The sequence below is a fragment of the Sinocyclocheilus anshuiensis genome, unplaced genomic scaffold (assembly GCF_001515605.1).
Source record: "Sinocyclocheilus anshuiensis isolate Anshui unplaced genomic scaffold, SAMN03320099.WGS_v1.1 scaffold2166, whole genome shotgun sequence".
Taxonomy (NCBI): Eukaryota; Metazoa; Chordata; class Actinopteri; order Cypriniformes; family Cyprinidae; genus Sinocyclocheilus; species Sinocyclocheilus anshuiensis.
In genome coordinates this window covers 19,587-44,523 of record NW_015557079.1, presented here as the reverse complement: position 1 = coordinate 44,523, position 24,937 = coordinate 19,587, and the positions used below count along the sequence as shown (strand labels likewise).

At 36.5% G+C, this 24,937-nt stretch overlaps 2 protein-coding genes across 5 annotated transcripts in view; one reads left to right on the top strand and one right to left on the bottom strand.

The window, feature by feature from the left end:
* Window positions 1–10,770, bottom strand: part of evi5l (ecotropic viral integration site 5 like) — a 37,791-nt gene extending 27,021 nt beyond the window's left edge. For all 4 annotated transcript variants that reach the window (XM_016471633.1, XM_016471634.1, XM_016471636.1 and 1 more), the window contains exon 1: window positions 10,566–10,770. The gene's annotated coding sequence lies outside the window, so the exon portion shown is untranslated. The remainder of the gene's footprint in view (window positions 1–10,565) is intronic.
* A 1,362-nt stretch (window positions 10,771–12,132) lies between these two features.
* LOC107676896 (ATP-dependent RNA helicase DDX39A-like) lies at window positions 12,133–19,722 on the top strand. Its single transcript, XM_016471637.1, has 10 exons — window positions 12,133–12,210; window positions 13,383–13,595; window positions 13,913–14,040; window positions 15,254–15,530; window positions 15,623–15,741; window positions 15,870–16,001; window positions 16,088–16,197; window positions 16,282–16,426; window positions 16,534–16,681; window positions 19,469–19,722. The coding sequence occupies exons 2-10, from the start codon at window positions 13,388–13,390 to the stop codon at window positions 19,483–19,485; spliced, it is 1,284 nt and encodes a 427-aa protein (XP_016327123.1). The 5' UTR covers window positions 12,133–12,210; window positions 13,383–13,387; the 3' UTR covers window positions 19,486–19,722.
* Window positions 19,723–24,937: the final 5,215 nt, after the last annotated feature.

Here is a 24,937-nt window from a genome sequence, read left to right as displayed (position 1 = left end):
GCATATGTGATCTGTGTAAGTGTTTTGTACTGCATTACAACAGCAAGCTATTTGTATATCCTACAACAAACCACAGACACAAATGGAGCAGCTAAGCCACAACCTAAGCCATTAACGAGAGAGAGGGAATGTGCATTATATTTAGAGTATAGAGTAATGGGCGGATGACAGAGAAATAGACAAACACTCATGCGTTCATACACATATTACTAAATTACTAAAGACAAATGTGGTGTGTTTTCTCAAAGGAACATAAAAATTTAGAGCTTGGTAAGCCCTGTTTGGGTTTGGAACAGAAATAAACCCTGTCTCTGTAGTTTCACATAGTCAGACATCTGACTAATCAGTAACAGGTCTGGTCTACACTGAAACTTATTCTGGCCAAGAGCCGCCAACTAGACAGGAAAAAACCACAGCTCATTTTGTTTTTACGTGGCATTTAGGGGCAGGGTTATCGGAAACCATAACAGAATAATAGACTGACAGAGAAAAAAAAAAATACAATAATGCTGTGACGGTTATACAGAAACCACTGGAATAGCAGAAAATGCTTATATACTGAATAAATACTGATCTTTTGTTAGACAGTTTTTATTGTGGATCTTGTTAACCTTTGACCAAGTGCCTAAAAAACTCTAAACCGTTCAAAAGTCTGGGGTTGGTAGGATTTAAAAAATGTTTTTCAAGTCTCTTATACTCAGGAAGGCTATATTTATTTAATCAAAACACAGTAAAACTGTAGAATTGTGAAATATTATTAGAATTGAAATAAGTGTCTTTTAAAATGTAATTTATTTCTGTGATGGCAAAGCTGATTTTTCTTTACTATAGCGATTCCTCCAGTCTTCAGTGTCACATGATCCTTCAGAAATCATTCTAATATGCCGATTTGCTGCTCAAGAAACATTTCTTATTATTACTGTAGAAAACAGTTGTGCTGCTTATAGTTTTTGTGGAAAAAAATAAACTTTTTCAGGATTTCTGTAAACAGCAGCATTTATTTGAAACAGAAATCTCTTGTAACATTATAAATGTCTTTATTGTCACTTTTATCAATTTAATGTGTTCCTTCTGAATAAAAGTAGTACTTTCTTTCTCTATATAAAAATAAATAAATAAAAAAAAAATCTTACAAAGCCCCAAATTTTTACACGGTAGTTTATCTTTTAAAATAACACCACTAAGCTGCCAAACCTTTGAAAATACATTGATTATTTAATTCTCAACAGCACTCATATCTAACCAATTCCTTGCAATTTTGAATGTAATATGCATCAGAAAGTCATTAGATGTCTATCAGTGCTAGAGGTGTAATGGTTCTTGGTAAAAAAAAAACAAAAAAGAACCGCACTCGACACCTTAGGTTCGCATTTGTACCGCGATTAATCTCAATCCTAACAATGCATATGGAAGACAGCAGTTAAGAATAGATTAAAATTTATAAGCATTTATAAATACGCTATGAACTGTACCGAAACCATGCCCCCAAAACCCCAATGCAATCTATGGGGTGACACTACTATTCCTATAGTTTGGTAACACTTTAGTTTAGGGACCAATTCTCACAATTAACTAGGTGCTTATTAGCATGCCTATTAATAACACATTGGCTGTTTATTAGTACTCATACTCTAAAAAAAGATGGTTCTTTAAAGGTTCTTTACATGCAGTAATGGTTTTATTTAGAACCATAGCATTCTGAAGAACCCTTTTATACTCAAATGGTTCTTTGTTCCCGCCCTTTTGTTTTTCAAATCTGTAACTGTCAAAGCATCTCATTACTGATTTTCTGGAGTTCAGTGATCCAACTACACAGACTGTTAACACGCTCTCAACAGGTAAATGATTTCATTCTTAAATTTAAATACAAATTTAACTTTAAAATCGTAACTGCTTTCCAAACAAACATGTTCTTATCTTTTTTTTTAGTTTTTGGTCACATATAAGTGCGTGCAGCTCTGCTAAGCTGTGGAAACTTCTCTCCTCTTCTCCACTAAGTAAGTAAAAGAAACAATGAATTTTTAATTCATATTGTTAGATTTTTTTAATTATTACTTGGGTTTATGTATAAACATACCCAGTCACAAAACAATTTTAAAACTATCCCACAAGATTGTGAAGGGCTCACATACTGTCTATTTTTGCCTTTGGCCTTCATAAACATATTTGTTTTTACATAAACACACTGTAACTCTGAACTCAATTGTGTATTTCAGATGTATCACATCCTACAATCTCATCATCTGCAGAGAAAAATCGCCACTTAATCACACCAAAATGATGGACTTAAAGGCATCATATTGATTGGATTGTGATTGTTTCACTGAAACTTGGTCTTATAACTATATAACTTTTTCCTTTTAACATTGTGAAGTGCTCACATACTACTTTTGGCCTTCATAAACAATTGTTTTTACATAAACAAATGAAAGGAGACAAACTGTATATATAAACTCAATTGTGCTTTTCAGAAGCTGTCACATCCTACAACCTCATCATCTGCAGAGAGAAACTGCCATTCAGTCACACCAAAATACAGAGAATGATTAACTTAGAGGTATCATAGAGGATTGTGAAGATATTTTACTGGAGCTTCGTCTTCAATACACTATTTTATGTTCTATTTTGTTTTATTTCTTTAAGCATTTATTTATGTTCAATGTCCATTGTCATTCATTAATGTATTCTGCTAATAACTGTTGTTAGAACACTGTCATTTTTGCTACAATTTCACGTCATTAAAAAAAATAAAAGTACCTAATTGACACGTTGTTGTTGTTGTTGATTTTATGTAAAACCCTAACAAACACTTCAAGATATTATAAGAACAGGCAGATAGAGGGGTAAAAAACAGTATTAATAAATAATATATACAAATAATACTAATATTAATGATATTAACATACTAATATTAATGGAAAACTATCATTAAAAAGGTTATTTATAACACCATTACGGTCCTATATGGCATTTTTAAAGCATGGTTCTATATGGAACCCTATTAAAAAGGTTCTATTTAGCACTAAAAAGGGTTCTGCTATTGTTACAAGCCGAAGAACCCTTTTCTGGTACTGTTTAGAACCATTTTTCTTTAATTCTGCATGACCATATTCTACATCCATAATCCTACCCAATAACTTAACAACTACCTTTATAAGCAGTAATTACGAGTTTATTGAGGCAAAAGTCTTAGTTAATACTGAGAATTGGACCTTAAAATAAAGTGTGACCTTTGATTCACTGATTTGGGGGTTCGGTGCCTTGCTCAAGGGCACCTCAGTCGTGGTATTGAAGGTGGGAGAGAGCGCTGTACATTCACTCCCCCCACCTACAATCCCTGCCGGTACGAGACTCGAACCCGCAACCTTGGGTTACGAGTCCGACTCTCTAACCATTAGGCCACGACTTCCCCCACTTTAAGCAGCACAACATAAGAAATGTTTCTTGAGCAGCAAATCGGCATATTAGAAAGATTTCTGAAGGATCACGTGACACTAAAGACTAGAGTAATGATTCTGAAAATTCAGCTTTCATCACAGTAATAAATTCGATTTTAAAATATTTGAAAATAGGCAAGACTTAAATTAAAACTTTTATAATATTTCACAATGTTACTGTATTTTTGATCAATGCAGCCTTGGGGAGCATAAGTGCTTCAATGAACTTGTATTGTCAGTGTTTATTGCAAGTGTCACCAATATCTGATGTACTTGAAGGAATTGCTATAAATAGAAATTTTATTTCAGTACTCTATACTGACACCTATTGCTGTGGATGCAGCGTAAAACAACAACAACAACAACAACAACAACAACAACAAACAACAGTATTCTGTTTCCAATGCCAAAGCAGAAATGCATTTATCACCCATGATTAATTTACTAAAAAAATACAAGATAATTGAGTATATTCGGCAGATCATGTGATCTCAACATGGCAGGCAACATGAGAGTTATGTAGAATATGTGATGTCACGTGAGCCGTTGTTTTTTTTTAAAGGGGTCATGAATTGCCTCTATTTTTATTTTGCACTGTTTTCCACAGTATAATGTGCAGTCCACTTATAATGTCATCAACATTTTTACATCAAAAAACATCATAATTTAAAAGTAATAGGTTATTTTCTGTCCTGTTTTTGATCCCTCTCATGTGAAAGCTCTGTTTGAATAGGCGTGGAGGATTGTAGACTCGGAAGTAAACACCCACTGCTGATTGGCTAACACTTTGACACACACGTTCGTTTGACGCACCAGACGTGCCACTTCCCGGTGATACGTTCTGCCCAGGATTTCTAAATTGCCTAAAATAACCAGGTTTTAGCTGTTTGCGCTGCGCGGATTGATCGTTGCATGACATCAAAATACCGCGAGAGCGATAGAGAGCAGAGGTTTCGAATCGCTCTCGCAGTGCTTTGATTGTTATTTTAGGCAATTTAGAAATCCTGGGCAGAACGTATCACCGGGAAGTGGCACGTCTGGTCACCTTATTAAATATAAAGTGAATCCACTCATTCTAACATTGGGATCAGAAGGAAGGCAATGCAAAGACTGTTTTTTCCCTACAACTTGGCACTGCACAGCGTCTTGTTTTCTTCAGCTTATCTTTATCATTTGGTTTCTGCGTAGACCTGCGCATTCGCCTCTCTCGTAAACACCACATGTGCAAATGGTAGGCGGGGCTAAACAGGCAGCGCTGTAGAAGCAGGCATTGATCTTCTTCTGTGGAGGCGGTGTTTAGCCACACTATCACATCATAGAGTGGTATATTCCACAAGCTGTCGTTTTGGCAGATTGGCTTCAATAGAAGCTGTTTTTAGACTAACAAGAAAGATTTGAGTTCTGAAACTTACAGGATGTTTTATAGTACAGTGACCTCTTATATGTCAAAAGATTAAGGGAATTTTGGTTTCTCAGTTCATGGCCCCTTTAAACTATTATACCAGACAAATGTGTTTGGGGAAGCCAAGCCTACCACTAGACCAGTGGTTCTTACCCTGTTCCTAGAGCCCCTACTGTAACACTGCACATTTTGCATGTCTCCTTTGTCTAACACACCCATTTCAGGTCTTGGAGTCTCTACTCATGAGCTGATGACCTGAAGGGGTTTGATCACAGAGACATCAAAATGTGCACTGTTGGTGGGGCTCCAAGAACGTGGTTGGGAGCTACTGTGCTAGACAGATTACCTATTACCTTGACACCATTTACCGAGGCTCAGGAGGAAGCCATATCATTGGTGGATCAACAACCAAACGAGAAGCAGCCTCCAAAGCAAACAAAGATCTGTTCTGTTGGCTTGAACGTGCTTGCACCAGTGTTAGTGAAGCACAGAGCATGTGTGATTTCTTCAGAGGGGGAGGAGAGATTGGCAGACTGGCTTCAATATAAGCTGTTTTTAGACTAATGAGAAAGTTTTGAGTTCTGAAACTTACAGGTTGTTTTTATAGTACAATTACCTCTTATATGTCAAAAGATTAAGGGAATTTTGGTTTCTCAGTTCATGGCCCCTTTAACATACTTGTCAAAGAATAATTGTGATACATTTCTAATGGAATAAAATGTGTAAAAAGTGGAAATTAAAATATCCCTTCTAGTGCTGTCAAATGATTAATCGCGATTAATCGCATCCAAAATAAAAGTTTTGTTTACATGATATACGAGTGTGTGCTGTGTATATTTATTATGTATATATAAATACCAACAAGTGCATGTATATATTTAAGAATGTTACGTTATGTTTATATATTAAATATATTTATATATAATAGAATTATATATAATAATATAAAATATAATAATACAAAAATATACATTTATATACATGTAAATATTTTCAAAATATATAATGAATGTGTGTGTGTATTTACAGTATATACACATAATAAATAAACACAGTACACATACATATATTATGTAAAGAAAAACTTTTATCGGATGTGATTAATCGCGATTAATCGTTTGACAGCACTATTTAAAATGTAATTTATGGTAAGCTAAATTTTCAGCAGCCATTACTCCAGTCTTCAGTGTCACATGATCTTTCAGAAATCATTGAAAACAGCTGTGCTGTGTAATATTTTTGTGTAAAGTGTAATACTTTTTGTATATATACATACACACATATATTATGCAAACAAAAACGTTTATATTGGATGCGATTAATCGCGATTAATCGTTTGACAGCACTAATTCTGTGTCAACTTAAAGTTAACATGATCAGTAACACAGGCAGGCAGACATACACACAAAAACACACCTAAATACACAAACACACACACACAGCTCTAAACAAAGTCATCTTAGAACAAACCACGTCATGCATCATAGGCATGGACCACTTCTTCTGTATGACTCGAACATCACACAATAGCTTTAGCTTCATCATGGAGCTCCTCTGCCCTGTGTGACATTCCACGATCATTGAGCTCGTAGAGACACGAACACACCCTCTTCACCATAACTGCCCTTCACAAAGACAGCTAATGACTCACTCACAGACTTGACTGAAAAGCTCACATGGTAATTTAGGGTGAACAATCAAGTATCTTAAATATGATCATCAATATGATCAGTTAATCTAGGCATAAATGATCAATCACTGGAATAATTGGAGGAAGAATTGCATTACATGTGTTCTCTGTTGCACAAATGTTTCATTGCGTTAAGTGGTTTGAGAAAACAAGGAGGGACAATATTGCATAAACATAACTAATGGCTTACCAGGTGAGGCTAAAAAGATCATGAGGGCTCGCTTGGCACATCGGTCCACAAAATGAGAAAACAGATTATTCATATTCAGAGACCCTGATAAAGTGTCACTCTCAGGAGCCAGCCATGTTTACATTAGTTAGTATAAGGTAGTATTATTAGCATATATTCTCAATTGACCTTATGACAGCAATGACTTAACCACGACCATAGCTTTTCAAGGGCAGGTCTACTTGTTCCAAGTTGGCTAAATTATTTCAAATGCAGTTTATTATAAGAAAGCACAAGCTTTTTTATCAGGTTGTTACTGAAACACTAAATATAAAGGTAAGACAAAATGTACCCAAGGGCACTGTAAAATGATTTTTCAAACTTGTATTATTGCAGATTATTGAAGTATGTTTTACAAGAAAATCCTATTTCAGTCTTTGAAAACTTCACGCTCAATTTATTGTGTTACTTGCCATTTCTTTGTACTCAGCTGTCAAATTTACAAGCAATTTCTGAGTGCAAACTGCTTCTACACCAATTGTTTTTTCAGTGTGTCAAGAAGTTGGACAGTCGACACTTCAGAAAGATTGACCTGAACACAAAGACATATAAAAGAGTAATAATTAGTTAAACTGTCGCAAGGTCAATTAAAGGGGTCATCAATCAAATTTTCCCTGATATTTTGAGATAATAGCTAAAACGTGCTACAAAAAAATTCAATAATGTCCTGAACTCAAACCCTCCAAAGTCATCATGAAATTCATTTACAGCACTTCATCCTTCACAAGATAACTGCCATGTTGGCTAAATTGCAAACAATGTAGAAAGTTGCCTTGTGCTGTTTGAAATGATGACGTGGAGTTAGCCAGCAGCTATAAACCAAGAGAAAGTGTGACAATGCCAGAACACTTAAACACAGATACAGAAAGGAAAAGAGAGATACAGCGAGTAAAAGAGGTTGCAAAGGGTGGATAATGGCTTTCTCTCTGGCTCTCTTGGGCATGTGAACTACATAACGTCTTGTTTGTCTTGATGAAAACACAACAGCAACCTTATCAGTTAAACATTTTCATTTCACATGACCAGTCTACCACACCCGTAAATATGTTTATTTTGACGTCATTTAAAAAAAAAAAAAAAGACTAAAGTGCAGCCCTTAGAACAAAAGCAATGTCCACTATTTATTTATACAATTGCAAATCCATAGTTTTAAGGTACATGGAAAAATCTGTTAATATTTCCACATTTCCTAAATGGCGCAGAACCCTGGGAAGTATGTGCTGTCTTCGCTCATGGGTGCCAAATTCTGGAAAATTGTGCGGCAATCACCCAAGCTGTAAATGCCATTGGACTAATTACTCTGCAGCCGCAAGACACCAGCAGAAAGGCAAAAATACAAATATAGCTACAAATACTTGTAATGTATATATTACTATCTATTGCCTCACAATACACAGATTTTCAATGGCCGCCAAAAGTGAAAGACACTTTTTTTTCCCACAGAATGTTGCAGTAAAGACAACTACCAACACGGCCAACCAGCCAATACTTGAACCTGGAGAGATCTTATGCATTTCTAGGTAATCTCTTGTTTTTTTTTTCTTGACTGTAATATCTACCACACTAGCCTGACTCCAAAACAGTACAGCAATGGTTAAACTGGGACCTCAAGCAAATCACAATCTTCTCAGATGTTCACAACTGTCAGATTGTGTACGAAGAGCAGGGCTGTAACTACCATAGACGTAATGTAACTGTGTCACTTAACTGTGCTTGTCAGTGTCAAAATGCTTGAGATGGCCAATCAAATCAAAGAAGGTGGCTTTACTGTTTACAGTGGCAAAGCATGAATTCCAATGTGAGGCTTCAGTTCTAAAAGTAAATGTGAGGTAAGTATCTGTTTTAGGATAGAAATGTTAACCGACCAAAAGTAATATCCAGTTACGCAAAAAGCCTTTTTGTGTGTGAAATTTTGCAGTTTTGAACTGAAAATATAGACCAGGGATCCTCAAATCTGGCCCACGAGATCCACTTTCCTGCAGAGTTTTGCTCTAACCCTAATCAAACCCACCTGAGCAAGCTAATCAATGTCTTCAGGATCATTAGAAAATCACAGGTAGGTGAGTTTGATCAGGGTTGGTGTGCAGTGCATTGGCCCTCTAGGGCAAGATTTGAGGAACCCTGATATAGACTGTTGTTTACAAAACTCATGAATAAATGTGATGAGATAAGATTAACAGAGCCCTTTTCGGCATATTAGGCCCAATCATCATGAGGTCACTATTACCTCATCAGGCCTGGCTGATATTACAGTGGTTTAGAAATTTTGCTCACAAAGATTTTGTGACCTCGTTAATGTCTGGAACGGAGCATGACATCACATTCCAATACAAATGGATACATGAAAGTGTTAAAGGGATAGTCCATCCAGAAATAAAAATGCTGTCGTCAGTGACTCACCTTCATGTCATTCCAAACCTATATCACTTTCTTTTTTGTGGAACATAAAAGATGATATTTTGAAGAATAATGGCAACCAAACGGTTTCAGTTCCTTTTGACATCTATTTTTTGTCTATATAATTGAAATCAATAGGAACTGAAACTCTTTGGTTACCAGTATTCTTCAGTTTATATTCTTTTATGTTCAACAGAAGACAGAAAGTCATACAGGTTTGGAATGACATGAGAAGGCATAAATGAAGACAGAATTAAAATTTTTGGGTGAACTATCCCTTTAAGCAATAAAGCTCCAATTTAACACCAGCCAAATAGTCAACTGCAATGACATCATTTTCAAAGAATGATCACCATATCCACTTCTTTTAGACAAAAAGTAAATAATTAGAAAAATTAATAAATAAAACATCAGCATGGGATCCACACACCTTTTTTCTTAGCTGGTAGCAAAACCACAGTCTATTCATTAAATACAGTCAAACAAACTCTCCTCCCTACCAAAACATGTAATCAGACTGCCCTTAATCATTAGTACGCCCAGGCAAGAGCCACATAATTAATCTCTTAAACTGTGATTCACGACAAACCAAAATGAAAGCCCATAAGAGCTCACCAAAACGTATTTTCCTTTGGTTGGTCCAAAATGTCAACAAAACGCAGTGTGACAAATGGCAAAAAGGAAATGTGCATAAAAGCCATGACAGTTTGATGCATGTTTAAGCTTTAATATCGCGACATTGAAAATAAAACGAAGCCATAACAGGCCATTCAGGTCTTTCAACGAGCCAGAAGACCAAAAAGGCCTAAATTAGCAATAACCGTTGTTTCAACGAATATGATGCGGACTCGTATAGGCTACTACTGTACAATAAAGCCTGTAGTCTGGACTCAGCAAACCCTCATGCAAAAGTACCACCAGGGGGATGCCAGTTCTTACTATAGGTGTTACGAATCCATTATTAGCAACATATTACATTTGCTTTTTTGCGTAGGGGAGTTTAGTGATATGATTATGATAGTGTTTTGATTGTGCAGCGTTATGACATTAAATGCAAAAGCCTTTGGAATGGAGGAAGGCTGCGTTGAATTAAAAGCACAGTGTATGTTGGTGCCTTAAATTAGGTCATAATCACATCTGTTTCCGTGTAAAATAATACGGGTGTGGATTATGATTTTTCCCCATGGCAAAGCAGATGGGCAAGCAGGCAAATCACCGCCGCTAGTTAAGAGAGATGGGAGCATGAGTGCGATGCGCTGGAATTTCCCCGCTTTGTCCTAGACTGCCTCTCTGTCATATCATCCTGATTAACATGGTAAAATAAACGTCGTACACAAATGGATGGTGCACACATAATGGTCCAGCGATCACACACTGGCAGTGATGGAAAATGCATAGAGCAATGCCCACCTGAATTTCGTTCTCATTACCCAAGCGGCTCCTGCGATCTTGCCATATTAAAGATGATCGGTCACAAAACCGGCAGCTATCGACAATCCTTTTCTGTGCGAAGCCGTTGGACCACTACGGTAAGTCGGGAAATGAATACGGAACCATATTGGACATATTGGATGTGGATGCTCATTTGGAGGAAAATATGAGTCGTCAGGGCGAGCTTCCTCAAGGAGAGCTGCGGTCGACGCCTACAAAAGAAAACCCCGCCCAAGTCCCGCCTACTACCTTGACCGTAATTTAATAAAAATGCTGGTATATAAATAATCATAAACTGTCTGATTATAATAAATACGCGTTGAAAATCAATTCATAATTGGCTTCTGTTTTCCGATTATTTGACGGTCTCGTTCAAAATGAACCACAGTGCAATGTTCTAACGTCAGCAGATCTCATGTGATTGACAAACGACCAATAGGAGGATAAACTAGAGGAATGGTCATGATTGACAGCTCATTCCACCAATCCGTTATTTTTCTTAACCTCAGCCACAGTGGGTAGCGGGCAGGTGATGTTGCGGTGTTGATTGGAGTAACTGTTAAGAAAATTTTGTCCGGTTAATCTTCTGAAGGTGGACCACATTGTTCTTTATTTCACGATAGATAGATAGATAGATAGATAGATAGATAGATTTGCAGACTTTACTTTTATTTATATACAGTGATAGCCCAAATGATTAGAACACTAGTATTTTCACCAGCTACAATGGCTTTAAGTCAGTTATTTCTATCTTTTGCTGTAGTGTGTCCGTAGGAAATATCAGTTTACATTTCAAAACCTTAATTTTGACATTAATCGTAATAACGACATAAAGAAACAGAACAATCTGAGACAGACTCAATCCAGAAGAACTGTGGCAACGTCTCCAAGACGCTTCAAGAAACCTGCAAAGCTACAGTACTGTTAAAAGTTTTAGGCACTTGTGTAAAAATGCTGTAAAATGAGGATGCTGTCACAAATAATGCCATAACTAGATTTTCTTTATTAATTAACGTGTATTAACTAAATGAACTAGTTAACTATTAATTAATCAACTTTTGGTGTGACCATCCTTTGCGTTTAAATCAGCTTTTGCCCTCGGTGCACTTGCACATACTTTTTTTTTAGGTAGCTTTGCAGGGAGGTCTCTTGAAGCATCTTGGAGATGTTGCCACAGTTCTTCTATCTATCTATTACGTGAGCCTGTTTGTTTTCTGTGATGTTTATTTTAATACTGAGTGTTTCATGGCTTGGTAATTACAAATGCTGAAACAAGCAAGACAACAAAGATTTTAGAGTTTAGATCTAGATTTTAAATACGGTTTTCGATTTTAGGTCGCACCGTTTATACACATTTATCATTGTAGGCCTAAAATCAGAATGCATATAGTGACATCGTGTGGACACTTTGAAGTATAAAGGCTGGCGACCGGCTTTGGAACCCGCCCACAACATCGACGCGGATTACTGTTACCCAATCGCAAGCATGCTCTGCGTTTCACCCATTATTGGCGTTGAATACAACCAATGAGAGAGTTCGGTTTTTATTTCCGGGGAGCGCTATTAACTTAAGGCCTAACCCGCACGATTCGCGAGTGCCGACGTTCAGTACCAACATCGAAAGGTAATTTGTTTTGTTTGTACCTTTAATAACTCTAATTTATTAAATACGTTATAGTTAATAGTACGCACTTCCGGATTTAACCTTATTTTAGAGGCCATTTTAGTAATGAATCTTAAGTATTTAAAAACAACATAACGTTAGTTGTAACGTTAGACACCTCGCGTTTCTCTAGCCGCGCAGCCTGAAAGGCTCAAAGCCGAGATGCGAAAACGAAAGCGATTTGCGTCCAAACAGCCTCGTATTGCATTCTGCACGTGTATCACAAGACTTCATAGTCATATATATATTCTAGGTACTTTTGGAAAAATGCGCTTTTGACCGTTTAGATCAGAAGATCGGTTTCGATGGGACAGCGAATGGCTTCTCTATTGTCTGAGTGGTAACGTTAGTCAATTGGCTAAATCAATCGGAGCTGGTTTTAATGTTGCATGTATATAGCAACTTGTATTATGGATGTTTTTGCCCTTTAACTATTTTCACCATCTAGGTACGATTTACGAACAGAGACCAATATTTTAAAGAGAGCAATAGAAGTGATGATTTATGGATAATTTCGAGGAGTTTGGATAATGCTGCATAATTTCCATTCATTAGTTAAGGCTTAGGTTGCAAAACACTGAGCAGCATTTTTGGCCTCTGTACATTTTCTCTTCGTGTAAATGATTCTATATTTGCCTATGTGACCCTGGACCACAAAACCAGTCTTAAGTCGCACAGGTATATTTGTAGCAATATCCAACAATACATTGTATGGGTCAAAATTATCGATTTTTATTTTATGCCAAAAATCATTAGGATATTAAGTAAAGATCATGCTTCATGAAGATATTTTGTAAATTTCCTAACGTAAATATATCAAAACTAAATTTTTGATTGGTAGTATGCAGTGCTAAGGACTTCTTTTGGACAACTTTAAAGGTGATTTTCTCAATATTTAGATTTTGTTTTGCACCCTCAGATTCCAGTTTTTCAAATAGTTGTATATCAGCCATATATTGTCCTATCCTAACAAACCATACATCAATGGAAAGCTTATTTATCCATCTTTCATATGTATAAATGAGTGGTTTTATGGTTGTGTGTCACATATTATAGTAGAACATGTTTATATATTGATCAGTATCTTTGGCATAACTCTCTTTTTTTACATCTTTGTTTCCCTGTCACCAAAGTTACCATGGCCGAAAACGATGTTGATAATGAGCTGTTGGACTATGAGGAAGACGAGGAGCCGCAGACCGCTGTGGACAGTGCAGTCCCAGCTGGCAAGAAGGAGGTGAAAGGCTCCTACGTCTCCATTCACAGCTCCGGCTTCCGTGATTTCCTCCTGAAACCAGAGCTGCTCCGCGCGATCGTCGACTGTGGCTTTGAGCATCCTTCTGAGGGTGAGGATTTATATGACGTTTTTAAGGTTTTTAGAGTACACTGCTGTGTAAAAATTGATCTAGTATGAGTATATCTATTATATGAGCAGCAGTGTATAGATTTATTTAAAATGGCTTTGTGAATATGAATAGCCACCATATTCAGTTACATCAGAACATCCAAGTACCTAGTTGTTCTTTTAAATTTAAATCAGTATTAAAGTGCGAACATAATATATTGACCCAGATGGAGAATCAATTTCATGCTGTCTTGGTTTCAGTGTAATTGTATTAACATGATTTTATGTTTAGTAGTAAAATGTATGATCTTTCCTCAGTCCAGCATGAGTGCATTCCACAAGCCATCTTGGGTATGGACATCCTGTGCCAGGCAAAGTCTGGTATGGGAAAAACCGCCGTGTTTGTGCTTGCCACACTTCAACAGATCGAGCCAGTGGATGGGCAGGTGTGTGCTCATTAAACTAGATCTTGCAAACTCAACATTATGGTTTTCCTTCCTATTTGTATAAACCAAATTGGCATGAGCTTGTACACTAACAGTCAAAAGTTTTGAAGTCATTACATTAATTTAAACGCAAGTACAGTACAATTACAGTAAAAGTAATATTGTGAAAAAATATAAAAATTGAAGAGAACCATTTTTTTTTACTTGTAATTTATTCCTGTGATGGCAAAGCTAAATTTCCAGCAGCCATTTCTCAAGTCTTTAGTGTCAAATGATCCTTTAGAAATCATTCCGTTAGTCTGATTTGGCGCTTAATTATTATTGGTACTCGTTCAATTCAATTCAATTTTATTTGTATAGCGCTTTTCATGATACAAATCGTTGCAAAGCAACTTTACAGCAAATTAGGTTTCTACAATATTTAGTAGTAGCTTATCAGTGGTGACTGTCAGTTAATGTACATATGGCAGAAATGTATGGAAAAATCAATTAAAGACGTAATCAAACAGATGATGAACACTATTATTACTCGTTATTATTAATGGTAATAGTTAATAATTATGGTTACGTGGTTATGCAAACAGTTTTTGCTGCTGATTTTTTTTTTCAGGATTCTTATGTCCTTGCTCTGGTGAATAAAAGTGATAATTTCTTTTTTTTTAATCATAACCCAAACTATTAAGTGATATTGTATCATTTCCAAAAAAATTAAGCATTAACAACTGCTTCAACATTGATAATAATTAATGTTTCTTGAGCAGCAAATCAGCATATTAGAATGATTTCTGAAGGATCATGTGACACGGAAGACTGGAGTAATGATGCAGAAAATTCAGCTTTGCATCACAGGAATAAGATACATTTTAAAATATATTCAATAATAAAAAAAAAAAGAGTTGTTTTAAATGCGACCTTGCAGAGCATAAGATGTTTGTTTTTGAAAGAAGTCTCTTAATTCCAAACTTTTGACCAGTAAACCTAGAATGTTTTAGGCTGTTCTAACATTGTTTCAAACTTTTCTTGACACTGATCTCAGAAAACAGTTCTGTTCAGCATTAAATCGTCACACTTGAAGAACTTGAATAACCAGCAGTGGTTTCTTATGCTGTTGCAGACTGCTACTTTAGATAGAGACTATTATGAGATCTTGTGGTAGTTATGCATGTTAATTCAACAAAAATTTTCACCCGTTTTGTCATTTTCTTCTCTGCAGGTTTCTGTGTTGGTTATGTGCCACACACGTGAACTGGCCTTTCAGATCAGTAAAGAGTACGAGCGCTTCTCCAAGTACATGTCCAACGTTAAGTGTGCTGTCTTCTTCGGAGGTTTGTCCATAAAGAAGGATGAGGAAGTGCTGAAGAAGAACTGCCCTCACATTGTAGTGGGAACTCCAGGAAGAATCCTTGCCCTCATTCGCAACAAGACCTTGAACCTCAAAAATGTCAAACACTTTGTGTTGGATGAATGCGACAAGATGCTGGAGCAGCTAGGTGGGTTTGATTTTGTCATGTATGGGCCAGTTTACGGAGCTAGATTTTTTTCCCGTTCACCGGAGGAGTAATTGTGTGTGATTGCATATTAGATATGAGACGGGATGTCCAGGATATCTTCAGACTGACCCCTCACGAGAAGCAGTGCATGATGTTCAGTGCCACATTAAGCAAAGAGATCAGACCGGTCTGTCGCAAATTCATGCAAGATGTGAGTCATCCTTTCCTTTTTGTTTGCAGTTTTAATTAGGGTTGTGCAGTTTTATCTATGGATGTACCTACTTCCCTCAAAAACTGTGAGTGATGGTCTGAATTGTAAAGTTTCTTCTTTTCTTGCAGCCAATGGAGGTGTTTGTTGATGACGAGACTAAACTTACCCTGCATGGTCTTCAGCAATACTACGTCAAACTGAAGGACAGCGAAAAGAACCGCAAGCTGTTTGACCTGCTTGACGTTCTCGAGTTCAACCAGGTAATTGTTGTTTCATCACATTTTTACAGTTGTCGACCTTGAATGCGGCTGCGGTCAACTCAACGGTTTGTTTGGCTGATTTGTAGGTGGTGATATTTGTCAAGTCAGTTCCGCGATGTGTGGCTCTGTCTCAGCTGTTGGTTGAACAGAATTTCCCTGCCATTGCGATACACAGGGGAATGGCTCAGGAAGAAAGGTGAGACATTTGTTGATCCTATGATCTTGAAATGGTTGGGTAGGAAAAAATGCTGAAATCATTTTTCTTTCTCTTTTCATGCAGATTGTCCCGGTATCAACAGTTCAAAGATTTTCAACGTCGAATCTTGGTGGCTACTAATCTGTTTGGTCGTGGGATGGATATCGAGCGTGTTAATATAGTTTTCAACTATGACATGCCTGAAGACTCAGACACGTACCTACACAGGGTATTTATGCATGATACGCTGTGGTGTTCTACTTTTCATCAAACCTAGAAGTGTAATAAAATGGACAACTCAAGATTGTTAAACTCTCTTATCCTCATTTCTTTCAGGTTGCTCGTGCTGGTAGGTTTGGTACAAAAGGATTGGCCGTGACCTTTGTATCAGATGAGACGGATGCAAAGACCCTGAATGATGTGCAGGACCGTTTTGAAGTCAACGTCGCAGAGTTGCCTGAGGAAATCGACATCTCCACCTACAGTAAGACATTTATTGATTCTGAGTATCAGTTTGGCTCATCCCTAGTTTAAAGGATTAGTTCACTCCTGAATAGGGCTGTGCAAATAATCGAATTATTTGCACAACCGTACTCCTGAATTTCAAATTTCCTGAATTTACTCACCCCCATATCGTCCAAAATTCAATTCAATTCAAGTTTGTTTTTTGAGGAAATGTTTTTGAGGAAAACATTACAGTATTTGTCATAGGGCTGCCCCCTAATAGTCGACTAACCATTTGGTCGACCAAGCCTCGTTTGAAACATTTTATTAGTCACTTAGTCGCAGAAAAAAAAATCCACATTGGCGAAGTCATGCAGATCATTAAGGGCTGGTCTGTGTGGTAGTACATCGGCCAGGACATCCAAACGCTTGCCTATCATTCATCGACCTCAAATATGGCTTATCATCTGTAATGTGTTGGTAGCAGCGACTTTACATGGCTGCTCAATCTGATGTTAATCTAGAAATATGTGTGCTATTCAAGTGTCTGTGTGGAGTGTGGAAGCTGTAGCGTGCTCACTGCATGACAGATGGAGGAGATGGTCACTTGCTCTTAAAATACTCCCTCATTTTTGCTCATACAGATAAGAGTAATACATCTTTCAAATCTGTAAAGACTCTACATTTATTTGTGTGCACTCACAATAATAGCAATAATAACACATTGCGCTTTTGTAAAATAATGAAAGCAACAGGATGCGCTTTCTACCGTCTCGGTCTCTGTGGATTTGAGTGCAAACTCCGAAACTCTGTGCATGTTTGCCTTACAGACAAAAAACTATAGAGAGTGAAATGTCTACTTTCAAATAAACCAATTCAAATGGATGACAGATATTCTCAAATGATGTAATCTGTATTACACATGCATACAGGCGCATCACTACTGCAGAGATGACGAGTCAGTGTCGCCGTTTCATCTCTTAAACCGAGAACAAAGAAAGCACTTGACTAGTTTATCATTGAATTATTAAAATGTTATTGCAGCCTCCTTACTGTTTTACCCTGACACATTCATAATCATTAGGCTACTTCTGCCAGTGTGCCGTGGCAAGCTTTATGTGTGCACTTGAGCGCTTTATTAGGCTATGTAGGCAATTAAAGGCTCATTATTATGATATAAATGGTTCATTTATAAATGTGCGATTAGTCGACTAATGGTTCAAATGAATGACTACTAGTCGACCAGACAAATTTTTAGTCGAGGGCAGCCCTAATTTTTCACCATATAGTGGATGGGTTGAAGGTTCAAATTGCAGTTTCAATGCAGCTTCAAAGGACTCTACACGATCCCAGCCATGGAATAATGGTCCTATCTAGTGAAATGATCAGTCATTTTCCAAACAAACAAAATATGTACTTTTTAATCACAAATGCTCATCTTGCACTAGCTCTGCGATGCACGTCCGCGACGTCACGCATTACGTAATCACGTTGGAAAAGTCACGTGTGGTTAGGTTTTCATCTGTGTTAGGGATGTGCCGATACGAGTATCGGTACCGAACGGTTCACGGGGCAAATTCCAAATGGAAGTGATCATCCCTATCCACTTGGAGTGGGGACTTTGGAGTGAGCAGGGCACGTGCGTGCCATTATGTAGTCGTTTGGAATGCACTTAGCAAAGCGAGCGAAGTAATTTCCTCATTATCTTCAGCTGCACGGTGTCCGTCAGCAGATGTCGCTGTTTTACTGTCATAAATATCTTTTTATTGTTGTTAGCATAACTGTTGCAAATAAACATACATTTTATATTTTAAAAAGTTTTTAAAATATGCTATATAATATATAAAAACTAATATATATATATATATATATATATATATAAAAAAATATAAAATGTATTTTGTATTTTTTTATATATATATATATATATATATATATAAAAAAATATAAAATGTATTTTGTATTTTTTTATGCTGGTGTCCATCAGCGAATCTGCTGATGGACACCTTGCTGCGTTGTCACGGGAACATGCCATCTGAAGATAATGAGGAAATTACATCGCTCGCTTTGCCAAATGCATTTCAAAGGACTACATAATCGCACGCACGTGCCCTGCTTACTCCAAAGTCCCCACTCCAAGGGTATAGGAATGATCACTTCCATTTGGAATTTGCCCCGTGAACCGGTCGGTACCGATACTCGTATCGGCACATCCCTAGTCTGTGTACTTTGGTACAAAAAGGTAGGGTAGGGCGGAGAACTCCATCTCATTTTCTCCTCCAACTTCAAAATATCTGACATTGGTTTACCTTTGACTTTTTTTTGTTTTTTGTTCCAAAGGACTTTCTTTGCATGTTTGCTTTGTAAACACTGGGTCGGTAGTTCTGCCTACATCACGCATGCGTGATTATGTAATGCGTGAAGTTGAGCTTCTGCAAGACGAGCATTTGTGGTAGAAAATGACTGATCGTTTTGCTAGATAAAACCCTTATTCCTCGGCTAGGATCATGTAGAGCCCTTTGAAGCTGCGTTGAAACTGCAATTTGTACGTTCAACCCGTTGGCCACCACTGAAGTCCATTATATGGAGAAAAATCTTGGAATGTTTTTCTCAAAAACCTTAATTTCTTTTCAACTGAAGAAAGAAAGACATGAACATCTTGGATGACATAGGAGTGAGTAAATTATCAGGAAATTAATTATGGAGTGAACTAATCATTTAAGAATCTCAAGTTTTGCTAGTTTTTTTTAATTTTTTATATATATATAATATAAATGTACAGTTACAGCTTGCCTCCTAATGTTTCCCTCTCTTTCTTTTTCTCCAGTTGAGCAGTCCAGATGAGCTAGATGTGTGCTGAAGTGGTGGTGGCTGTGGTCCCTATTTGTGTCTCAGTGAAGTTTTCTTTGACAGCAGGAAGAGAGAACCGCCAAGTTTTATTTTCATATGATCATGCCCAAAAAGCCTCTTCTCCATTTGTGTACTTTATTTTATTGTTCCAGGGGATTGGTTGGGAATCCTTTTTTACTTGTTAATTGTGGTTGTTTGTTGGTTTGAGAATTAAAAACATTTTATACTAAAGTTGTCTGTGCAGTATTTCTGAAGTGATTCAAAGGTGAAGTTTCTTTTTTTTAATGCTAAAATGCATTCTTCTGTGCCATTTTAATGTACAGACTGCTACAAGTAAGCTATTCTTCTGTTGTGCTTTTAAGACATTACTCCATTTAACTGGTCCAACATTTCAACTGGCTGTTCAACCTCTTAATGATATTGTGGTGGAACTACCTGTACTAAGGTGTTTAGTCAGAAATGGTGAAGAGCTACATTTCTGTAATCCTTAAAGTGACGGTTCACCCAAAACTGAAAATTCTGTCTAATGGGTACTAGCAACTGTTTGGTTACCCACATTCATCAAAATCTCTTGAATAAATGACTTTATTCTCTTTTAATTTAGATGAATTGATTAAGAAAATGGCTATTATTACAGAAACCATGGATTTGTATTGTAGCACCTAGTCTGATTTGATTTTTAATTTGTAATTCTTCATAAGAATAGTTATTTTCCTCAATGTATAAGCATGCCCTTTTAATGATCCAGTGGACGTGAGAAAACCGATTATGTGATAATTACATCCTTTATATAAAGCGATTATTTTATTTAAAGGATGTAATTATGAGAAATGTAAAAACAATGTTTCTTATGCTTGTTGATTGTAGTATTGCTTTAGTAAATATTTTTCAGTAAATACAAAAATCCACTTATTTTTATGTGATTAGTTTGCATTATGATTGGGTAACACTTTAAAATAACCTTCCTTAGTTAATGCATTATAACATAGCATATAACGAACAATGAGCAATATATTTGTTACAGTATTTATAAATCTTTGTTAATAAACAGTTACAGGCACCTGTTCATTGTTAGTTAATGTTAGCTTGGGTCAGTTAAACAGTATTAACAGATACCATTTAGATTTTAAAAGTGTATTCGTACATGTTGTAATTAACTTTATCTAAGATTAATTTTTGCTTTAGAGAAATTTTTAATTGTTAGTTCATGTTAACCAATGCAATTAACTCATGTTAACTAAAGAAGTCTATTGTAAAGTGTTACCCATGATCTTGTTCATGAGCTTGTTTAAAAACTTGTACAGATTGTGAAGAGTAAGGTTATAACAATGGAGGAAATTTCCAAGGGCTATGACTGTAATAATAAAACTGTTTTTCATATTATTAAAAAAAAGTTGTTAGATGCTTATATTTTCCCAGAATCTTTCTATAATCATTTCTGTGCAATTCAGAATTTTCTAGGGGGAAAAAAAACTACTGAAGAAAAAAGATGCTGCAGAATGTTTAATCACTTGTTTAATTGAATGAAAGAATATATGAAATAATATTTTACATCAATAAATGTAGTACATTAAATGTATTGTTGAATTTAATCATGAAATTATTTCCCTATATAAATGACATTTTTAAAGTATGTTAGCAATAATATATAATATAATTTATAATATAATTTTAATATTTGCTTATGTGTTCGTTATTACAATATGTACAATAATGATGTAAGTATTAAAGCTCTGTCATAAAGAATTTAGTAAGGATACAAAGAAGAAGGAAAGTGACCACTTCATTGTTTCTGCTTTGTGCCACTGAACTGGCAGATGTAATAGCTGTAGCAAACTGACTGCTTGCCATTGTTGTAGCCCCTGTTGTGACGCTCTGAGTGGTGGTGGTTGATGTGGTGTCATTTCGTGGATCTGTGTTAAGAAGGTTTTTACCAAATAATTAAATAGACTTTTCATTGGTGTGTAATAGTTATTCTTTTTGCATATCCTTTTTAAACAAAGTTAGATTTGATAAGATAGTATAAGGTAGTATAGTATTAAATACACTTAGAGAGAAAATATTACACCCTCTTATAATTAACTAAGCAAACATTCCTCAAGATAACAGATAAAACAAAAAATGTTACACTCACCAGCAGAAATACTGGATATGATGACATTCAAGTTGACAATGGATTCATTAATTGTTTGTTTCAAATAATCCACTATAACTGTTATGTTTGGAACCACACTCTGGTTTTGAAAAATTAGCTGAGACGTTACCCCCACAGAGCCAGGCCTAATGAAAAAAAGGTTGAGAAAAGGTTTTTTCTTTCATTTGTATGAAATGAAGGTAACAAAAGAATTAAGCCATTGTAGATCTGTTTATATTTGCTGTAATGTTCATACCATACATTTTATACATATTGTGTGTTAGTACACTGCAACAGAAAGACAATTACTTTTCAGATGTTAAAAATGCATAAATAAGTGTTTAGAGATGGTAGCTACAGGAAGATTAAGTCAGTTTGGGAGTTTATCTAACTTACCAAAAAATTATGATAACTGCTCTCAGAAATGTAGCTGGGAACACGTATTTGTATCCCCGATTAAGCTGGAAAAGAAAAGAACAAAAACAATGCAGATACTTTAATTTTCTTGCTACAGCGATAACAGGATAAAAGTACAACAATTTCTTAGCATTTTGTTTTTAAGCTAAAATATTCCTTCAAATTGCAGTAGATAGTGATTTACCTCAGTTGTTACATTTCTTTCCAGTGCTTTATAAGCAGAAGATGTTTTAGAATTGTAATCTTGAATGAAAATCTGCACTATTCGAAATTTTATATAAAGGAATCCCTCTTTCTCTGTTGGAGGATCCAGAGATGCTTGGGTAGTTGGTGGTGGTTTGGCTGTTGTTGTTGTAGTTTTCTTTTCAGTTGTTTTCGGAATACTCGTTGGTTTTGCTGTAGTTTTCAAAATGGCACTTGTTGCATGTGCCTTGGTTGTTGTAATGGCTGGTGTTTTGTCAGTCTTTGTTGGACTGGTGCTTGATGGTTTGGCAGAGATTTCTGTGTGTTGCAGTGTTCTTGTTGACATTTTAGTTGTTGATTTGCTTATGCCTGTTGATAGCATTATCACGTGCAATTGGTGTAATGGCAAGTCTAGTGGCATTGAGTGGTCGAGTTAAATTTAATGTATAAGAACTTGTAGATGTTGGTCGCTCACTTGGTGTTGTTGGAACACTATTTGAGACTTTTAAAGACAAATTGCTTTGGGTTATTGTTGGCTTTTTAATTGTTTTCTCCGTAGAAGGGCTTGTGCTTGTAGATGTTGATGGCACAACAGTTGTTATTTGAACTGTAGATGAGGTTGTTGACAAAAGCGTGGTGCTCTGCTGAGTTGTTGGCATGTCAGATGTTACAACTGCATTCAAGTTTGTGCTTGTAGATGTGAATACAAAAGGGGTTAAGTTCATAGATGTTGATTGTAAAACAGTTGTTTGACTCATAGTGGAGGTTTTTGCCAAAAGTGTGCTGCCTTTTTCAGTTGTCATTTCTCCTGCACGGCTTGTGCTTATTGATTGCTTTGTCATGTCAACTCCAGTACTGCTATCAACTCCAGTAGTTGTTGTCTCGGCTGCCTTAGAAGTTGATGCGATATCAGTAATTTTTTGAACCATAGATGAGGTTGTTGGCAAAGGATTTGCGCTTTGTAGAGTTGCTGTAATTGGCAATTCAGATGTAACAGCTGCAGTAGGGTGTGAGTTTGTAGCTGATGGTGATGGCACAAAATATATAGTTTGAACTGTGGATGAGGTTGTTGTTGGAACAACAATTGTTTGAACCATAGATGTAGACGAGGTTGTTGGCAAAATCCTAGTACCTTGAGTCACTGTAATTGGCATTTCAGATGTTGTTGCAGCAACATTGCTTGTGCTTGTGGAAGCTGATGGCAAAACAGTTGTTGTTTGAACCATAGATGATGTTTATGGCAAAATCATAGTGCTTTGTAGAGTTGTTGCTATTGGCATTTCAGATGTTGTTGCAGAATCATTGCTTGTGCTTGCAGAAGTTGATGGCAAAACGGTTGTTGTTTCAACAGTAGATGATGTTGTTGGCAAAAGCGTAGTGCTTTCTATTGTTGTTACTGGCATTTCAGATGTTGTTGCAGCATCAATGCTTGTGCTTGTAGAAGTTGATGGCAAAACGGGTGTTGTTTCAACAGTAGATGATGTTGTTGGCAAAAGCGTAGTGCTTTCTATTGTTGTTACTGGCATTTCAGATGTTGTTGCAGCATCAATGCTTGTGCTTGTAGAAGTTGATGGCAAAACGGGTGTTGTTTCAACAGTAGATGATGTTGTTGGCAAAAGCGTAGTGCTTTCTATTGTTGTTACTGGCATTTCAGATGTTGTTGCAGCATCAATGCTTGTGCTTGTAGAAGTTGATGGCAAAACGGGTGTTGTTTCAACAGTAGATGATGTTGTTGGCAAAAGCGTAGTGCTTTCTATTGTTGTTACTGGCATTTCAGATGTTGTTGCAGCATCAATGCTTGTGCTTGTAGAAGTTGATGGCAAAACGGGTGTTGTTTCAACAGTAGATGATGTTGTTGGCAAAAGCGTAGTGCTTTCTATTGTTGTTACTGGCATTTCAGATGTTGTTGCAGCATCAATGCTTGTGCTTGTAGAAGTTGATGGCAAAACGGTTGTTGTTTCAACAGTAGATGTGGTTGTTGGCAAATACATGGTGCTTTGTAGAGTTGTTGTTATTGGCATTTCAGATGTTGTTGTAGCGTCATTGCTTGTGCTTGTGCTTGTGCTTGTAGAAGTTGATGGCAAAATGGTTGTTGTTTGAACTGTAGATGATGTTGTTGGCAAAAGCGTAGTGCTTTGTTGAGTTGTTGTTATTGGCATTTCAGATGTTGTTGCAGCATCATTGCTTGTGCTTGCAGAAGTTGATGGCAAAGTGGTTGTTGTTTGAACTGTAGATGATGTTGCTGGCAAAAGTGTAGTGCTTTGTTGAGTTGTTGTTATTGGCATTTCAGATGTTGTTGCAGCATCATTGCTTGTGCTGGTAGAAGTTGATCGCAAAACAGTTGTCGTTTCAACCATAGAGGATGTTGTTGGCAAATGCATGGTGCTTTGATATGTTTTTGTTGGCATTTCAGCTGTTGTTGCAGCATCATTCCTTGTGCTTGTAGAAGTTGATGGCAAATCAGTTGTTGTTTGAACCATATTGGATGATTTATGCAAATGCATGGTGCTTTGAGTTGTTGTTTTTGGCATTTCAGCTGTAATTGCAGCATCATTGCTTGTGCTTGTAGAAGTTGATGACAAAGCAGTTTTTGTTTCAACAGTAGATGATGTTGCTGGCAAATGTGTAGTGCTTTGTTGGGTTGTTGTTATTGGCATTTCAGATGTTGTTGCAGCATCCTTGCTTGTGCTTGTAGAAGTTAATGGCAACACA

Bases quoted from the DNA above. Each gene is read 5' to 3' on its own strand.
- LOC107676896 (XM_016471637.1), top strand. From the start codon at position 13,388: ATGGCCGAAAACGATGTTGATAATGAGCTGTTGGACTATGAGGAAGAC. The intron at 14,041-15,253 runs GTGTGTGCTCAT...TCTTCTCTGCAG, and splicing joins TCGAGCCAGTGGATGGGCAG to GTTTCTGTGTTGGTTATGTG. The intron at 16,427-16,533 runs GTATTTATGCAT...CATTTCTTTCAG, and splicing joins CAGACACGTACCTACACAGG to GTTGCTCGTGCTGGTAGGTT.